At 44.3% G+C, this 16,623-nt stretch overlaps 7 protein-coding genes across 7 annotated transcripts; 4 read left to right on the top strand and 3 right to left on the bottom strand.

The window, feature by feature from the left end:
* The first annotated feature begins 937 nt into the window (after positions 1-937).
* On the top strand, positions 938-2,360 carry CCR75_003877 (uncharacterized protein). Its single transcript, XM_067961968.1, has 2 exons — positions 938-1,350; positions 1,413-2,360. Exons 1-2 carry the CDS (start codon positions 1,038-1,040, stop codon positions 2,228-2,230), a joined length of 1,131 nt encoding a protein of 376 aa, XP_067821576.1. The 5' UTR covers positions 938-1,037; the 3' UTR covers positions 2,231-2,360.
* Positions 2,361-2,899: 539 nt separating this feature from the next.
* CCR75_003878 (uncharacterized protein) lies at positions 2,900-3,868 on the bottom strand (the record flags this gene model as incomplete). Its single annotated transcript, XM_067961969.1, has 5 exons — positions 2,900-3,103; positions 3,182-3,327; positions 3,405-3,606; positions 3,678-3,737; positions 3,815-3,868. The coding sequence occupies 5 exons, from the start codon at positions 3,866-3,868 to the stop codon at positions 2,900-2,902; spliced, it is 666 nt and encodes a 221-aa protein (XP_067821581.1).
* CCR75_003879 (uncharacterized protein) lies at positions 3,780-7,763 on the top strand (the record flags this gene model as incomplete). Its single annotated transcript, XM_067961970.1, is given in 6 exon segments — positions 3,780-3,977; positions 3,991-4,188; positions 4,249-5,799; positions 5,879-6,066; positions 6,130-6,379; positions 6,447-7,763. The coding sequence occupies 6 exon segments, from the start codon at positions 3,780-3,782 to the stop codon at positions 6,651-6,653; spliced, it is 2,592 nt and encodes an 863-aa protein (XP_067821580.1). The 3' UTR covers positions 6,654-7,763.
* CCR75_003880 (uncharacterized protein) lies at positions 4,427-8,554 on the bottom strand. Its single transcript, XM_067961971.1, has 5 exons — positions 7,911-8,554; positions 7,753-7,852; positions 6,136-7,698; positions 5,879-6,072; positions 4,427-5,799 (listed from the first exon to the last, which is right to left on the bottom strand). Exons 1-3 carry the CDS (start codon positions 8,545-8,547, stop codon positions 7,554-7,556), a joined length of 882 nt encoding a protein of 293 aa, XP_067822076.1. The 5' UTR covers positions 8,548-8,554; the 3' UTR covers positions 4,427-5,799; positions 5,879-6,072; positions 6,136-7,553.
* A 29-nt stretch (positions 8,555-8,583) lies between these two features.
* Positions 8,584-13,454, bottom strand: CCR75_003881 (uncharacterized protein). Its single transcript, XM_067961972.1, has 9 exons — positions 12,928-13,454; positions 12,787-12,864; positions 11,010-12,703; positions 10,162-10,934; positions 9,947-10,100; positions 9,663-9,883; positions 9,431-9,601; positions 9,150-9,377; positions 8,584-9,085 (listed from the first exon to the last, which is right to left on the bottom strand). Exons 4-9 carry the CDS (start codon positions 10,693-10,695, stop codon positions 8,657-8,659), a joined length of 1,737 nt encoding a protein of 578 aa, XP_067822098.1. The 5' UTR covers positions 10,696-10,934; positions 11,010-12,703; positions 12,787-12,864; positions 12,928-13,454; the 3' UTR covers positions 8,584-8,656.
* CCR75_003882 (uncharacterized protein) lies at positions 10,736-10,972 on the top strand (the record flags this gene model as incomplete). The annotated part of the gene is made up of 1 exon (XM_067961973.1): positions 10,736-10,972. One exon carries the CDS (start codon positions 10,736-10,738, stop codon positions 10,970-10,972), a length of 237 nt encoding a protein of 78 aa, XP_067822074.1.
* Positions 11,042-11,335, top strand: CCR75_003883 (uncharacterized protein; the record flags this gene model as incomplete). Its single annotated transcript, XM_067961974.1, has 1 exon — positions 11,042-11,335. The coding sequence occupies one exon, from the start codon at positions 11,042-11,044 to the stop codon at positions 11,333-11,335; it is 294 nt and encodes a 97-aa protein (XP_067822075.1).
* Positions 13,455-16,623: the final 3,169 nt, after the last annotated feature.

The raw sequence follows: 16,623 nt of genomic DNA, 5'->3' as shown, positions 1-16,623 counted from the left end.
TATCTCTATAGATATCATTTAATATGTATTGCGAGCGTATCTTTATAGATACCTCGCGTAACTGATGACGCTAGCCGTCATCATGGATGACGCTAGCCGTCATCATGGATGAAGCTGGGCGTCATCCCTCCTAATGTGAATGCACCCATGTGCATCACATCCACAAGGGTTGGTCACAAATGTGCACCACACCCGAGTGTTGGGTCTAATTACTATTATTTAATAATTGACCATCCCCTTAAGTACCAAATGTACTTAATGGGGACTGTGTAACATTAGGGCAACTCTAGCCCGTTACAGACGATTTCTTCCGTGCTAAGCACGAAGCTGGAATGGTACGAGAGAGCAAATCTCCCCATTCGACACCGACATTTTGTGTCAAAAAGCCAAATGGTAAATGACGCATTGTACATGCTTATAATAAGCTTAATGATGCCACTATACCAGCACAAACCCCCATTCCTCGAAAGGATATTCTACAGAACAATATGGTGGGATGTATAATGTACAGTGCTTTACTTAGTCGATAGATACTACCAATTGCTCATGCGAGCTAGCAGTATCCCGCTTACAGCGGTTAGCACCCCCATAAGATAACCCTATTGGTTAAATATTGAGAATTTTCACGTCGCTAATAGGATATCCGCTGAAGCTACGAATTTGGCTGTTTGAACTTCTAAATAATAGCAAGGAGATTTGCTGCGCGCTTCCTTTTGCCAAAAATGACTGTCACTTCTTAGAGCTGCTTTTACTTAATTTGAGAAAGTACTGTTTTCTTGCGTGACTTAAAGTCTGAATTCCGCCACCTTGCAATTCTGCTCAATAACATTGTGGCGCAAATGCACCAGATTCACAAATCAGAAATGTTATTTCTTTCGGGATGTATCCATAGCAATTGGTAGAAGAATGTTTCAGCCAATAATAGAGACGGAGGGAGACTAGGCGAGCGCGTCACTTCCAATTTTTGGAATCGCCAACTGTCGCGTTGAATCTAGATCCAAGAATTTAAGATCGCGCTGCCAGATTCACAATTCTATATGACTCGCAAGAACAAGCAACAGCAGTTAGAAGCCACTCAAACTCTTCCAGCGGTCAAAGCATCCTCGCACACCAGCTCAACCTCATCAGATTCCGCTCCTGAAGTCGCAGACACCGCTGCCAGCCTTCATCCCCCCCTCGAGCTCAAGCTTTCTTCACCTCTGAACCCAGCTTCTAAAATGTCAAGCTCGAATCAATCGCCTGGAATCCAGAAAAAGGTTGCAGATATAATGAACGGAACAATTCACATCAAAGTTTTGAGTGCTCGCAACTTGCCCACAATGGACTTTGGCAAGCGTCAAGATCCCGTTGGTCAGACAATAACGTTTAATCCGTAGTATAGGACGTTTCCTAATAGCTTGCTATGTTTGCAGTTCTGGTGCAGCTTGATGACTCGGTTCCTAAGTCGTGGGCGATCACGGACCCAGCCTTCCGAGGCGGTTCCAATCCAGAGTGGACCGAAAGAAACAATAATGAGCTGGAGCTGTTTTACGATGCCAATTTATTTCGCGATAAGGCTGCCACATTGACTTTTGAAGTCTACTCGGACGAATCTGGCGATACGCTCATCGGCTCGGGTAGGTTTGATGCGAATTCTGTTCTAAATATACAATCCGGAGACCGAAAGACGAGCACGATTCATCTTAACGAACCTTCGCGCACTACCAGCAATCGTGGAGAGCTTGATGTTGAAATGTGGTTCGGTCCACCCGTTCGTAAGGCCTTTCGTGCAGCTGGACGTGCTTATAAATTATTGGAAGCGCGAGACACCTTTGTTAATACGCTGCGCTCGGTTATATCGACAGTTTTTGTTGCTATTTCAAATTTATTTCAAAGGCCTAAGGAGTTTGCGAGAAAGCACCGCAAGCTTAGTGCAACTCTGACTGGCTTGCTAGGTCTTATGGCGGCAGGAGCACTCGCCGTTTTCGTTGTTGTAGCAGTGCCTACGACTTTGGTGGCTTTCTTTACGTTTCCGTTCTGGATCATCCCGTTTCTAACTACGTCTTTCTTCACTGCACCACTTTGGGTGCCAATTTTTCTTCTCATTGGGCTGTTTTTGCTGGTTGTCGCCACGTTCGTTTTCGGACTGGGAATCACTTCGAATGTTGTACGTCGTAAATGTGCATTCATTCTGAATAAGATCAAGCATTCGGACGTCGGTAAACGCGTGATTTACGAGAAGTCACTGTAGGTGTCATTTCTCAGAAATTGTTTGGGTTTATGCATCTTTCATTTTAGCGTGAATATTGTTAGTTATTTTACGAGTCGCAGCTCTCTGAATGCACTTAAAAGCTAACAAAATGAATGTATTTTTTGCTTAATGTTTATGCTAAAGAGGAATCATATGAAGGAGGTTAGTCTAAAATCGATAAGGTTGGTTTGTGCCAGTTAAAGTTCCACCTTTACACTCGTCGCGTAAGATATATTTTCTGCAATTTGCAGCCAAACTTAAGTAGCAAAGTGATTCTTGAAGATGCGCATGAGCTCCGATAGGGACAAGCGAAGATTTGGCTCGTATATCCAGCAAGACCCTTGAAAAAGATTATGCAGATTAAACTCAATTTGAAGGCTGCAAATATGAATTGTCGTCGAGAAGGCAACAAGAAAGGCGACATTAGAAAAAATTGTAGTTTGCCTCACAGCCTAGAGCGCATCGCCACAGAGCATCTCACAGCACTTTGCTCAATGAATCCTGCACTTTGCAAAGCAGGACTTCGCTTGTTGCACGCGTCTACAGAGCCATCAATAATTCATTGGCAAAACAAAATTGATTTCACAAAAATTCACACCGATCGATTTGGTGAGGGGACACATAATAAATCAAATTACATGCACCTCCTTGTTACGCTCTACGCAAGTGCTACTCATTGACCTGAGGGTTGCAACAGCCCCACGCCATTTGCATTTGTAATAGCGTATTGTCAACCACCATCTCCGCTTGCGACGTCGCTTGAAAGCCCACCGACTGAAACAACTTCATGGCCGCGAACGAGTCGTTCTGGGGGACATAAGCGATTAGTGCCTGCGGATGAGTGGGCTTCTGGGCGTAGAACGTCCATATGTCCTATTTTACGATGGTGACAATATTTTTTAGGACGATAACGATGATAATTTGCACTTTTACAAAGTAAGATGTTCTCACCTCGACAACTACACGAAGAAATCTTTTCGCATTTCCTTGTCGCCGCTTGGACTGTACAATACCGAAGCGCTCAATTATAGCATCGTGGATGCCGCTCTGAAAAATTTTTGGCTTCCACCGAGCGACACCCATTGGTCCATCGCCCACTGCCGTATACAAGCCCAATTAATTTTGCGTTAGCTCACCCACTGTCATCACCCCAACAACAGGTTAGAAACTGCACCAAATGAAATCAGATGCCGTGACTCTGGGTCGTCCGAAAGTACATTTGGCGCATTTGGAAAGATTTTGCCCCTCAGTATCTTTACAAACATCCACAGTGCCAAATTGGCGCTCTCCAGAGCTGTAACGGTCCCTGCGATAGCCTTATCCTGACCCTGGCAGTCGAAACGCTGCACCGAAAATTTAAAAGCTGAAGAAGCCATCTACATCATTGCCAAAAGAAAAGATAGTGTTCCATACAATCACTTCTTGTCAACATTTCTCTTGAATTGACCTTGAAGCACTTAAACGAGCGGCTTTTGCCAATGTGACCGCAAATGGAGCACTTAACATCCTGAAATAATGTTTACCCGCACATGTAATGGTAGAATTATGTATGGAGGAGGTGCTTCAACATCTCGTAGAACGTACTTGTAAGTGGTTGTGTCCGCATACGCCGCAGCGCAACGATATGGCCGCTTTCATTTTACCTATATTTTCAGCTTTCAAGCCATATCGAATTCAACAGCGCAACGATATGGCCGCTTTCATTTTACCTATATTTTCAGCTTTCAAGCCATATCGAATTCAACAGGTAACTCTTTCAGTTAGAATTTCTTCGGTCCATGTCGCTGCCAGATGCGACCGAGGTGCGTCGAATTTCAGCGCAATTGAAAGCTTTGGAGAAGCAGCGCGCAGAAGGAAGTCTTACGCATGAAAATATCCCGCTTCGGCTTTACAGCGTCCGATCTGGTGGATTTGTACGAGTGCTAGACAAGCGCCCAGAGCCTATATCGCAAGACATGGTACGCTCCGTAGTATAAATGAATTTTCTAAATCCAATTTTAATAGAAATTATTTAATAGATGAAGTCTATTGAAGCATATATCAACAAATGCTCGGCTACGTCAGAGCTTGAGGTAGAGGAGACAGCTACAACCCAAGAGAATAAGGAAATACATGAGATACGACAGAATTGTGAGGATGACGGTGCAAACGTGGTCGCACAGCATGAACAACAAATGCATAAAGATCAAAAAGAATGCTTTGCCATAGAAGTCGGTGCGAATGCAGTTCTCACTGTATCGACAATAGATAATAATGGCGATGTTGCTGCATCTTCTGTTTCTAAGGAACTGCCGTCGTCATGGGCAAGTGCTAGCACTGCAACGACTCCCCAAATATTAGTCGCTCAAAATGAGCTTGTTAGCAAATATTTGGGTAAGCAGATTTTCTTGGAGAACTATCGAAATTTAAAGCCAGAAAAATTTGCTCAACTTAGTGGTTATTTAAATAAAGAGGCGAAAAAGGAGCTTCGGAATCTTCACGATCATCTTTCAATGTTTGAACAGTGGCCGCAGCAGCTTGAGGAGCGGAGAAAAGTGTGGTATACCCCTCAAATCTATGTTAATAAGACGAATGGTGTCGAGAAGAAGCCTCAGCCCGTTGTTTACTGGATGCACAACACTTTCCGCGTGATGCACGGAAATTTTGGGCTGGAAGCAGCTATATTGCTTTCAAAACGGTTGAATGAACCATTAGTGGTCGTGTCATTGATAATTTCGTCAATTATATATCCAATATGCCACTCGTCAACAGCGAGCGATGCATACGCGAGATTTTCGCTGGTAGAATTGCATCAGCACTTTTCGCACGCCGGAGTGCCTTTTTTCGGACTAACTGCAATGAAACCTAAGGCTGTTAAAGTTGCGAATGGTCAAAAGTATTTGCCTTTGGAGTCGAGTCCCATCTACGATTTGCTGGATGCATTGAAGCCAGTCGTGGTTGTAACAGATGCCATGTTTGATTTTTCAAGCAGAAGTGACCTGGTGCACTTGGCACGCTTTTTGGATATCCATCGTCTGTCTTGTTCGTGGCCGCTCCTATCAATGGACTCTGTTACGTGCTACCCTGTTTATCAGCTATCCGAGACTTTGCGGGGTTCCTTCGAGGGTGGTGCTGATTTTACTAGTGAAGAACAATTTGGGATCGAGTATGCGTCATTTGCTATACCTCACAACGAAACTTACAATTTTAGCCCTTTGGCTTTTGATAGCAAACAATATCGAGGACTCAAACAGCAATGTTACGAGCTTCTTTCTCCCATTATGCAGCGTCTCGATTTAGAAGAGGTGAATTGGCGCCTCGTTAAAGCAGAAAATTCTCAGTCCAGTTGTCAGGTACGGCAATTTTGCGAAAGTGAGGGGCTACAAAAGCTGAGTACGCTATTGTCAAATTCAAACGGTCTACCTACTATTCAAGCCGAGTTACGTGGCGGAGGGGTTCTTAGCTTGCTACCATTTATTCGCCATGGTACAATATTTGCAGGTTATGTGTTGCAGCGAATATCCGAAGCAATTGAATTAACCACACCGCCCGTCAATTCAAAAGAACGAAAAGCACTCGCGATGCGCAAAGTACGTACTGGACATGCTCTTCCATATTGTCGATAGTTAAGTTTACAATAATTTGTTATTACTAATACTACCACATTAGGTTATGAGATCTCGTGCCGCAAACCACTTGGGCAGAGAGCGCGATTATGCTCTGTATCTAGCACTGTGGTGTGCTGTCAATGGTGAACGTAGCGAGCATAACGGCAACGCCCACATCGATCCTGCATTACTGTTGACTAGCAAAATTATAGCGAGCCTAGACATTTATGCACCTCGCATGACATCATTGTAGGTGTGCAGTGCGTGCGAGAGCCTCTCTTCTAATCATCATACTGTATCTGTCGTGCAAAGGAATATTTATGAGAAGATTTTACCTTCCTGGGCATTGACTGCTGCCAAAATCGGTGCAATCCATAATGAACAAAGGCCAGGTGCCGCCCTGTATGATCCTAGCGAGCTGGAAAGCGCACAGACACAAGATACGTATTGGAATGAGATTCAAACATTTCTTGTCAAGCAGCAGTTTCTCCATCCACTACTGATTATATATTGGGCTTATCGTTTGATGACTTGGAGTGTGTCCACGCGAGCAGCTATTGCGGTACGCGGTATATTATCGATGAGCTTTCCTTATTAAGTCACATTAAGCGAACTGTATTATAATGCAGACTATTGATACACTTCTTAATCAGTACGCGGTCGGATCAAATACTTCTCCTGATGCGGTGTTTATTGTGTGGAAAGAATTGTCTCGTATCGGATCAAAGTTACCCAGGACCAAGGCAAACATTTCAAAAGAAGACGATCTTCAGCAATTTCAGCGTCTTATAGAGATCGATATTGCATCGCAAACAAAGTTAAATCTACATTCTTGAGTGAGGATAAATTTTTAAAAAAAGCCTCGAGCATAAATTATTGTGAATACCGCTGGATGCTAATGCTAATCATTGGTATCCATCAATCAAAGGACCATGTTATTTCGCGCTGGTCCACCCAAAAAAGACTATCAATCAGAGAGCCACTTTTATCATTTCCAACCATTTACCGACGTGCAAGTCACTGATTGACCAACTTATACAAGCCATTCTCAATAAATGCCTCACCTGCTGCCTTTCCAATTAACTCGAAGCTTTGCCCCGTTAAATGATTCTCGAGGATGATTATATCGTCAGTAGCATCCCATTTCATATCGTTTCAGCATGTCTCGAAGTGCTGTTAATTGATTTTGACAAATTGTTTCTTTGCTTGACATGCGTGCCACGGAGCCGTACGAGAATGAAGTCAAACTTGTTGCTGATGAGATTCGAGCAACGCTGAAAAGAATACCATAATTCATTAAATCAAGTTGTTCAAAGTGCGAAGAGCCAATCAATTCAAACATGTCGTGGTATAAGTGCGGTGTTTTGGCCACGGTTGGCATCAAAGTTGGGTGCATCTACAAGAAAGTTAAGTAGACATGAGTTTCTGTCAATAGACTCGAATAACTTTTTGTATTCGCGCAGCAATTTCACTGCCTCCATTACTAAGCTAATCCAAGAATCCATCCACCTCACTTTTTCCCGCAGCAGGTTCATTAGTATACACGCCCTGTGTCGCAAGGTATTTTCTGCTGCTGCCAGTACTATTTGGGCCTTCCGTTTGCCTCTTTAACCTCGTCAAATTTTAAGAGTTCAGAAATTTTTCGACCCAACTTGTTGCCGAACTCAGCTTTCAAAATATGCATCTTGAGCTCTACAGCGGGCCTTGTCCAAAGCCAAATTATTTGAACTGTTCACTTATACCAAGACTAAGCCCGTGGATTCTATAGAAACTGCGTTTCGGGTATACTTCCGAGTTGAGCCTTCAAATTCTTTCAAGGCGAACCCCTCGATAAGCTTTCTCCAGCCGAATGAGGCTATCGAAAATAATGCAAATAGAGGCCTGAACATATATTAGAACAGAATTTATAGTTAGAACAAACTGAAGTATGCGCACCTTGTAATGAGATCGAACCACCCGCTCTGCGAAGTGGCACCATTGACGTATCGTATGTACAGAAATGCGTCATGTGGCTCTCCGTCAATCATGTAATAATCTGTATTTACAGCATCAATCGTTAAGATTATAAGACATTCGCTCGGCTTTGCCCATACCTTGCAAATAGCGCAAGTTTTGAAACCCGTTCTTCTCGTAAAACCGTCTGGCATTAAGATTATCGGCTTTTACATGGAGATAGACTGCTCCACACTGAGGCTGGCGACATGCTTGAGCAATGCATTCCTGCAGCAGTGCCGTTGCAATGCCCATTCTTCTGGCAGACGACCGAGTGCCCAGCGTCAAAATATACATAATTTGAGTGTGTTCCCAGTCGTCGGAGGAAATAAGATTAAAGTCGTCCACTTTGCTTAAAGGCAACGTGCTGGCTGTCACAGCACCGAAAACATTTTCACTTTGTCTGTCTTGAAGGCTAGACTTTATAGGTGTCTGAAGCTCAAGTGCCGGCTGCATTTCTACTGCCAAACGAGCAAACAAAGGACAACTAGTTTCCATCCAAAGACCATGAGCTGCGCCTTCATAGAATGCCTGGTTGTAGCGAATGGGAAACCATTCCTCGTGTAATGCGCGCACCTGTGGAATGTCTGATGAGTCCACGTCGCGAAAGTAAATTACACGCTCGTGGAAAAGCGGCGCTGGTTGCGCCTTAGTGAAGCTTACGTCATCCATGCTGCTGTCGAGCTCTATCGCCACCACGTGCGAATATTGCTCTTGCATGGTGTCGATGCACGCCATATTTCCAGCAGATGGTTTTGTCGTGAGCAGCGTGAATATACTTATTCGAAATAGACATCATTATATTGAGTACTTTCTTATGTAATAACTGATTGGTGACGTTTTAGCTTTATGTATTGAAAAAGGAAGTAATGGTTTTTAAACGCTTGCGTGTGACAAATGAGTTTTCAGTCGCATCTGACATCAAAGCGGCCTTGCTCTTCGTTTTGGTCGTCACGGCTTCCGGATGAAGAACGAGATGCAGAATTTTTTTGATCCCGGTTGTTATACCCAATTGCTTAATTTGTGCGGCTGTAAACCACCGAAGCTCTGCAGACTCAGCGGCTGGCAGCACTTCGGGTTTAAATTTGAAGTGAATGTGCTCAATACCCATGTGATGTTTTACGTGAGAGAAAACGTGCGTGAGCTTGCCAACGTCGCGACGCTCGGAGATAAAGTTGCCGGATCGAGATAGCGCAGTATCACCGAATACTTCTGTGAGCCGGGCATTCATAAATGCTTTTCGCTTAGAAAATGATGGGATCTTATCGTCACTCATCTACGCAGTGCATTGAACAGTATATAATTAAGATGACATGATTTTAATTACAATAAAAAGATACCTTGCTGTGAAAAAATTCCCATTGTCCAGCCAGCAAACCTCCTTCGGGGCGCTTTGACATTAAGAAGATCCAGTCGGGGTCAACGCAAGAGCTAATCGGTGCCAAATGCTTTTTTCTTGTAGACGTCTGGTGTTCGCGTCGCAAATTACATGGAGCAGATATTACAGCCACGGCGATGATCTCAATTTTTGAGGTGCTCTTTTTTGCTTTTAATGGATACTTGGTGATCTGTGAATAGAACACCCATCAAATATTTCAATAAATCGAACTTCAACACGCACCTCAGTGTGGGTTTCATCCCACTCCGTTACACGCGTGTAATCACAAATAGAGCAAGAATTACATGACGCCGCAGACGATCCGAATGCCAGACGGTTTTTTACTGTAACTTTTTGGGCCTCTTCATACGCAAGGCACGTCGACTTGACAGGGCAGTATGAACACTGAGGATTCTGTGAGCCACACATGGAAGAGCTCAGATCTAAGAGGCGAAGCGACACCATTCATTACTACCTGAATCGTGCATATCGTAGCTCCAAGTTCCATCAGCGCCTGGTTTAAAATGCCAGGGTGATCGCATTCGCTTACTAGCTCGTTTGCCGACTTCCACGAATGGTTAACCAGTTGCTTATTCTTCGGATCTGCTCCTACCGCTAACATCCGGGCGATCACGCGAATAACATTACCGTCCACTAAGGGTTCGCGTTTTCCGAAAGCGATGGAAGCGATCGCTCCTATAAATTACGAAGACGCAATTTAGCTGGCCACAAGGTTTAGCCAAACTTGACGCAACGAACCTGCTGTGTAAGGCCCAACGCCTGGAATTGTCAACAATTCCTTTACTGAGGACGGTAACACTCCGCCAAAATTTTCCACTACGTGTTTCGCACCGGCATGAAGCATCCTTGCACGACGATAATACCCAAGTCCAGCCCACAATGAATTTACGTCCTTGAAGCAACATTATTCACAGTAATTAAGACAAAGCATGAAATCTAAACTTACAATGTACCTCTTCCTTCGCTTCGGCCAGGGACGCGATTGTCGGGAATTTGTCGATCCAGCGCAAAAAATACTCCACTACAGTGTCTACGCGCGTCTGCTGCAGCATGATCTCCGACACCCAAGTCTCGTATGGTGAGACGTCCCTTGACTTCATTAAACAATCAACAATTGCCACCTCTTCCGTCATTGTATCATCCATTTCATCCTTCTTTGCACACTCATAAACTCCCGTATTGGCTGCGACCTGTCGTTTCATTTTCTGACTCATGTGTGTCGCAGTCGTCAAATATGGTGGTAAATCTCCTCGCCACGGAAGCTTCCGGCGGTGTGCGTCATACCATTCAAGCAGCTTCATTTGAATGAACGACAGCTTTTCTGGATAAAAGTTGTGCTTCGAGGCGTCATGCTGCGTCGAATATAGGATACCGCTATCTGCGGCTACATCAATCTTAATTAAGTCTTCAATATCTGGCTGACTCGCAGCCATTGATGTCATCTGCACCTTCCTGGAAGCGTGCATTGGCGCAAATATTTTGCACATAAATGCAACATAATTTCCGATCCGTTTTTAAAGCTGATCGATGCAACGCGTAGCCGTCTTGTCGCACGTGAAGGCAAGCTTGGTACCAGCAAGTCTAAGTAGCAGCGGCGTACGCCGCGTCGCATGGCAGGGTGGCAAGCTTTCGTCAAACAAGGAGGAGGCGATTCAAAAATTTTACCAGCGAAAATTGCGCGCAGGCGATCATCCCACGGCGCATCAAATTAAAGACATGCAAACGCGTGCGTCCACCATAATCGAGTTTAGCGTCCTAAACTAATTTTAACAATTCGTTGATCTTGCGAGCACTAATTCAGCCTTGGATAAGACACATAAAAAAGCAGAGACAATGCATGCTACCGGCCGTCCTCACGTGAAAGTGATGGCTTATGATAACATTACAGTGCTCAAGACGGGCCGTGTGCTTGGCCCTAAGCCCAGCTTCAAGCACACAGCAAGCGGGAAGAAAATAGGCCGCAAGTCGCGGGCGTGTCGCCAGACCAAAGCCATCAAGACGCCACGAACGATGGTAGAGAATACTTCGGTCTCGCTGGAACATAAATTGGACCTCCCGTTAGATGCTCTAGTTGACGCCAATAACATAGGCAGCCATAAGTCAAAGCGAAGACGCACGAGTAGCTGAGGGGAACAAATTAGTCGAAGAAAAGCGAGAAATGGTCGCTTTTATCTGGTGGCGGAGTGTGAAAGATTAATATGGAATTGCATATCATAAGAAGAATCTACATATTAGTTTAAGCGATCTCTGCCGCCAGTAAACTCCACTTTGCATGGTTAAGAGCTACGTGTCCGTCCGAGAATATAACGCAATCTCCAGAGCCTGCAGAAGCGTCGACACCTCGATCACTTCCAGCGTATTTTCAAATTTTTCTCGCAACGCGCGGCGTGTAAGCCGATCGTGCTCCATAGGAATCACGCACACCTTCAGTCCAATCTTCTGCGCTGCCGTAAGACGGGAATCGAGCATTTTCACAGGGCGCACGTGACCGGAAAGTGATACTTCTCCTAGGAATGCGGCATTTCTTAAAACTGGACGGCTTAGAAGCGAGCTGGCCAGCACCACAGCCAGCGCCAAATCGGCCGCAGGTTCTTGTATGGTGTAGCCCTCTGCAATATTTACAAATACACTTTGATTACGATAAGAGACCTTAGCACGCTTTTCCAGTACGGCAAGCAATAGCTGCAGTTTATCGAGAGCTACGCCTACGCCTCGGATCCGTGAAAACACCTGATCACTACCGCCCCGCCCAAAATCTGCATTGTACCGCGTTTTGTTCACCAGGGCCTGGATTTCTAGAGGAATCGGGCGTTTGCCTTCCATAGCAATAGTGATAGAGCACCCATCTAACGGTTCAACTTTACGTTTCTCATTGTCGTTAGTTTCAATCTCACCATCCACATCATTTGATGAGACAAATGCCATAAGGGGATTTGGTAGTGGCTGAAAGCCTTCATCGGTCATGTTGTAGACGCCAACCTCGCTAGTATTACCAAAGCGATTCTTCTGACAGCGTATATACCGCCGGGCACTTTCTGGGTCGCCCTCTAAATATATAACAGTATCCACAATGTGCTCAAGCACCTTAGGGCCAGCAATATCACCACTTTTAGTCACATGACCAATCAAGATTACAGTTACGTTGCGTGACTTAGCCAGACGAAGCAAACGAAGGGTACACTCTCTTACTTGACTTACACTTCCAGCAGGAGACATAATATCTTCTGCGTAAACAGTCTGAATCGAGTCCACCACCACAGCACCAAATTCTGAATAGTTGTCAGAACTCGAAAAATTTCCATCATCTCTTTCCAGCAATCCAAATATTGAGTCTATGTTATTCTCGCTGGCCACATATAGATTGTCAGATAAGGACTTAAGACGATCTGCACGCATCCGCACTTGAATTACACTTTCTTCACCTGAGATGTAAAGTACTCCGCGCTCAAGCAGCGCCGGTTGATTTGCTAACATGTTGGCCATTTGCAGGGCAAGCTACTTGCAGATTAACATCAATACAAAATTTGTCAAGTTAGCAATTGTCATTTAGAGCGCATCACTCCACATAGAATTCGCACAGTGCTTTTGCCGACACCAGGGCTTCCTGCCACCAGGGTCAACGAGCCAGAAACTAAGCCTCCCCCTAAAACCCAATTCTAAGACAGGTATCAAGAATTTGCACAATTTGATGATCGCAATATAAGGAAAATTAGCCTTACCAATTCGCGTTCAGGTAGTTCGATCCGCTCAACAATCGTGTTTAATTTGACCTCATTGATGCGTTCGGCGTAATGATTAGGCTTCTCGAAAGCTGTCTGGTCCGTTTTTGACCAAGCTACCATTAATTTCGACTTATTTCTTGCATATGGTTCAGCTTTAATTTGCCGAAAGTGTGGCTCGGATTGCTTCAACGGTGCCACGGAGCCCCATTGAGAGCAGGCCGAGCATTGGCCGAGCCATTTAATAAATGACTGGCCGCAATTTTGGCATTGAAAGGCATCAAGTGAATTTGCAAAGCTGCGTACAAAAGTCAAAGTATTACGTTTGCGTTGAGTCGGACCAGCACTCATTAGGTGTGCACGTAGCTTTGACCACATGTAATGGACGCGCAGTTCGCCGTTTGTATGTTAAAGGACAACACTGTGTTGTGATACTACATTACTGTGCTCTTATATAATAGGCCGTCTTTAATTAAGAAAAGAATGCAACACTGTGTTATACCAGAATAATTAATGAGTAAGAAAAATATACCAAATAATAAAAAATTAAAGAAATAAAAAATGTATTAAAATAATTAATGAAAAAAAAAATTACCAAATAAACAAAAACATAAAAAAATTAAAAAAAATACCAATTTTAATAATAGATAAAAAAATATACCACGCATCTAATTTCACTTTAAGCGTGTCGTTATTTTTTAATTTTTAGTCGCGTGACAATTCACATAGAGATTAACAGTCCCTTTATTAAGGGATCCGCTAACCACCCCCAAATTTCGCTAACCAGCCCCCCTTCCCAATGCAGAACCTGTAACGGGGTGTATCGTTACACATTAACACTGAAAGGTTGTTAATCAATACATTAGCTAAAAGCTAGAGAATATTTGGAGAATATTACTTTACATAGTAATATTCGGAAAGCTTATCCATTGGTAGATATAGGTCATTATATCTACTTGCTCCGCGGTCCAGTCAGCGCTGGATGCGCGCTAAGAGAGAGGCAGATAAGACTTTTATTGCATTTTAGTATTAGTATATAATTAAGTTAGTATAAATAGATAGAAAACCAGAAGAACTTCATTATGATAAATATCAACCCTCTTTAAAGCAAGTGTTTTAAAGATAGTCTTCCTCTGCACGTACTAGTGTACGTGAAATGACGTGAGGCAGTGCGAAGTGGACTTGTACTGATGATGGAACTGTGGTCCATCATCTAACATGGACATGTTAGATGATAATGGAAATACGCATCACGTTTGCGTGATAGCTACTCCTTTATAAGTGACATAGAAAGGAGTGCGGTCGACCGAATGAGTTCGACCGTAGGGAACGATGCCATCTTGGCCATGCTGTCCGGTTTGGACAGAGATGCTTTCATTCAGCCATCGCCAAGTTCATACAACATGTACTTGACGAGGCGAAGGAGAAGGTGGCCTTGCTTAATAAGTAAGTCTCTTGACAGGCAGAACTGTTGAGGTTACAATAGGTACATACCCCTGTACATGAGATGACGCACACGCGTCGTCTCGAAACCCTAAAGATTGACATATCTAAGTATAGGGCAGTCGAAGAAGGCTCCTTCTCAATATGGTCTGTCGAGTTGAACGATGCCATAACCCATAAAGGCTCAAGCTAGTTCGTCATCGTATCATCCTCCAAGACGACACGACTTAGAGGTCCAGAACCTATGGACCTCTCTTATGTCGAAAACGAGAAACCTCGCTTTTCGAACAATAAGCGATTGCAAAAATGCAATCGCTGTCAAAAGTTAGGACACTACGCTCATGAGTGTAGTGCCCCAAGCCCAGTACCGAGAGGTACTGAATGTTTTTATGGACCTAATGCCAAAAAAAGGGAAATGGTCGCGGGTCCGACGTTGTTGCGAAATCGCAACGGCGAGGCGGACCGTAAAAAAAGGTCGGGGTCAGTAGGCGCAACGCCCTACTGATCCAGCAGCCTCAAGAGAATTTGCAAATCTCTTGACGAAAGTTGCTCCAGACACACAATCATTATGTGTCTCTGCACCTGGCGATGAGGCATCCCTCATCACCTTATCGTTAAAAGTGACAAAGATTTGTCACTTAGAACACTAGTGGACTGTGGGGCGTCGAATAACTTTATTCGTCGCCAGTCGCTAGAGGGTCGTAGGCTCAAATATGTTGAGCGCGACATTCCTCCGACGAGGATGACGGTGCGTCTAGCGACAGGCGCATCGATAACAGTAATAAAACGCGTAGTGAAATTTCACTACACGTTAAAAGATTTACAGTACGTTGATATTTCATCGTACTGGATTTGGAGGACAAATTTGATGTCAACCTGGGTTTACCTTGGCTCAGAAAGTATGAGCCAAGTATCAGCTGGCAGCATCGATCCGTAAAGATGCCTACCACTTTTTCATCAGATGGCCATCTGAAGAACATCTTGGAGCGTACACAAGCGTGTGGATGTACTTACGAGTGAGTGCGATGGCCTCACTTGTGTTACGGCTGTTAGTACGACTGCACAAGTTCACAGCGTGATTCCTAACCACCCTGTGGTAAAGAAGAATAAATACTATCAATTCTTATACGCGCTGTTGCGAACCAATGATTGACCGATTCGCCGTCGGGGAACCGAACCTTGACCTCATCCTTGGTAGGGATGAATCCTAACCATTAGACCAACGGTGCCTATAGGAGATAATGTGAATAACGGTGATTGAAAGGCGCCGTCAGAATCAGAACCCCACCTTATTCTAAAGAAGAATAAATACTATCATTTCACACGCGCTGTTGCGAATCAGTGATTGACCGATGCGCCGTCGGGGAATCGAATCCCGACCTCATCCTTGGAAGGGATGAATCCTAACCATTACACCAACGGCGCCTATACGAGATAATGTGAATAACGGTGATTGAAAGGCGCCGTCAGAATCAGAACCCCACCTTATTCTAAAGAAGAATAAATACTATCAATTTCACACGTGCTGTTGCGAACCAATGATTGACCGATGCGCCGTCGGGGAATCGAACCCCGACCTCATCCTTGGAAGGGATGAATTCTAACCATTAGACCAACGGTGCCCATACGAGATAATGTGAATAACGGTGATTGAAAGGCGTCGTCAGAATCAGAACCCCACCTTACTCTAAATAAGAATAAATACTATCAATTTTCACACCCGCTGTTGCGAACCAATGATTGATCGATACGCCGTCGGGGAATCGAACCCCGACCTCATCCTTGGAAGGGATGAATCCTAACCATTAGACCAACGGTGCTTATAGGAGACAATGTGAATAACGGTGGTTGAAAGGCGCCGTCAGGATCAGAACCCCACCTTATTCTAAAGAAGAATAAATACTATCAATTTCACACGTGCTGTTGCGAACCAATGATTGACCGATGCGCCGTCGGGGAATCGAATCCCGACCTCATCCTTGGAAGGGATGAATCCTAACCATTAAAGCAACGGTGCCTATAGGAGATAATGTGAGTAACGGTGATTGAAAGGCGCCGTCAGAATCAGAACCCCACCTTATTCTAAAGAAGAACAAATATTATCAATTTTCACACGCGCTGTTGCGAACCAATGATTGACCGATGCGCCGTCGGGGAATCGAACCCCGACCTCATCCTTGGAAGTGATGAATCCTAACCATTAGACCAACGGTGCCTATAGGAGATAATGTGAATAACGGTGATTGAAAGGCG

The sequence above is a fragment of the Bremia lactucae genome, linkage group LG2 (genome assembly GCF_004359215.1).
Source record: "Bremia lactucae strain SF5 linkage group LG2, whole genome shotgun sequence".
NCBI classification, from domain to species: Eukaryota; Oomycota; class Peronosporomycetes; order Peronosporales; family Peronosporaceae; genus Bremia; species Bremia lactucae.
The sequence above is the reverse complement of the archived record's forward strand: the minus strand, read 5'-3'. Positions and strand labels throughout refer to the sequence as shown.

Coding starts and splice junctions, on each gene's coding strand:
- CCR75_003877 (XM_067961968.1), top strand. CDS start 1,038: ATGACTCGCAAGAACAAGCAACAGCAGTTAGAAGCCACTCAAACTCTT. Junction 1,351..1,412: donor CAAGCGTCAAGATCCCGTTG/GTCAGACAATAA, acceptor CTATGTTTGCAG/TTCTGGTGCAGCTTGATGAC.
- CCR75_003880 (XM_067961971.1), bottom strand. CDS start 8,547: ATGGCGTGCATCGACACCATGCAAGAGCAATATTCGCACGTGGTGGCG. Junction 7,853..7,910: donor AAACTTGCGCTATTTGCAAG/GTATGGGCAAAG, acceptor CTGTAAATACAG/ATTATTACATGATTGACGGA. Junction 7,699..7,752: donor TGGTTCGATCTCATTACAAG/GTGCGCATACTT, acceptor ATATATGTTCAG/GCCTCTATTTGCATTATTTT.
- CCR75_003881 (XM_067961972.1), bottom strand. CDS start 10,695: ATGTGCAAAATATTTGCGCCAATGCACGCTTCCAGGAAGGTGCAGATG. Junction 10,101..10,161: donor TGGCCGAAGCGAAGGAAGAG/GTACATTGTAAG, acceptor TGTTGCTTCAAG/GACGTAAATTCATTGTGGGC. Junction 9,884..9,946: donor CGTTGGGCCTTACACAGCAG/GTTCGTTGCGTC, acceptor CGTAATTTATAG/GAGCGATCGCTTCCATCGCT.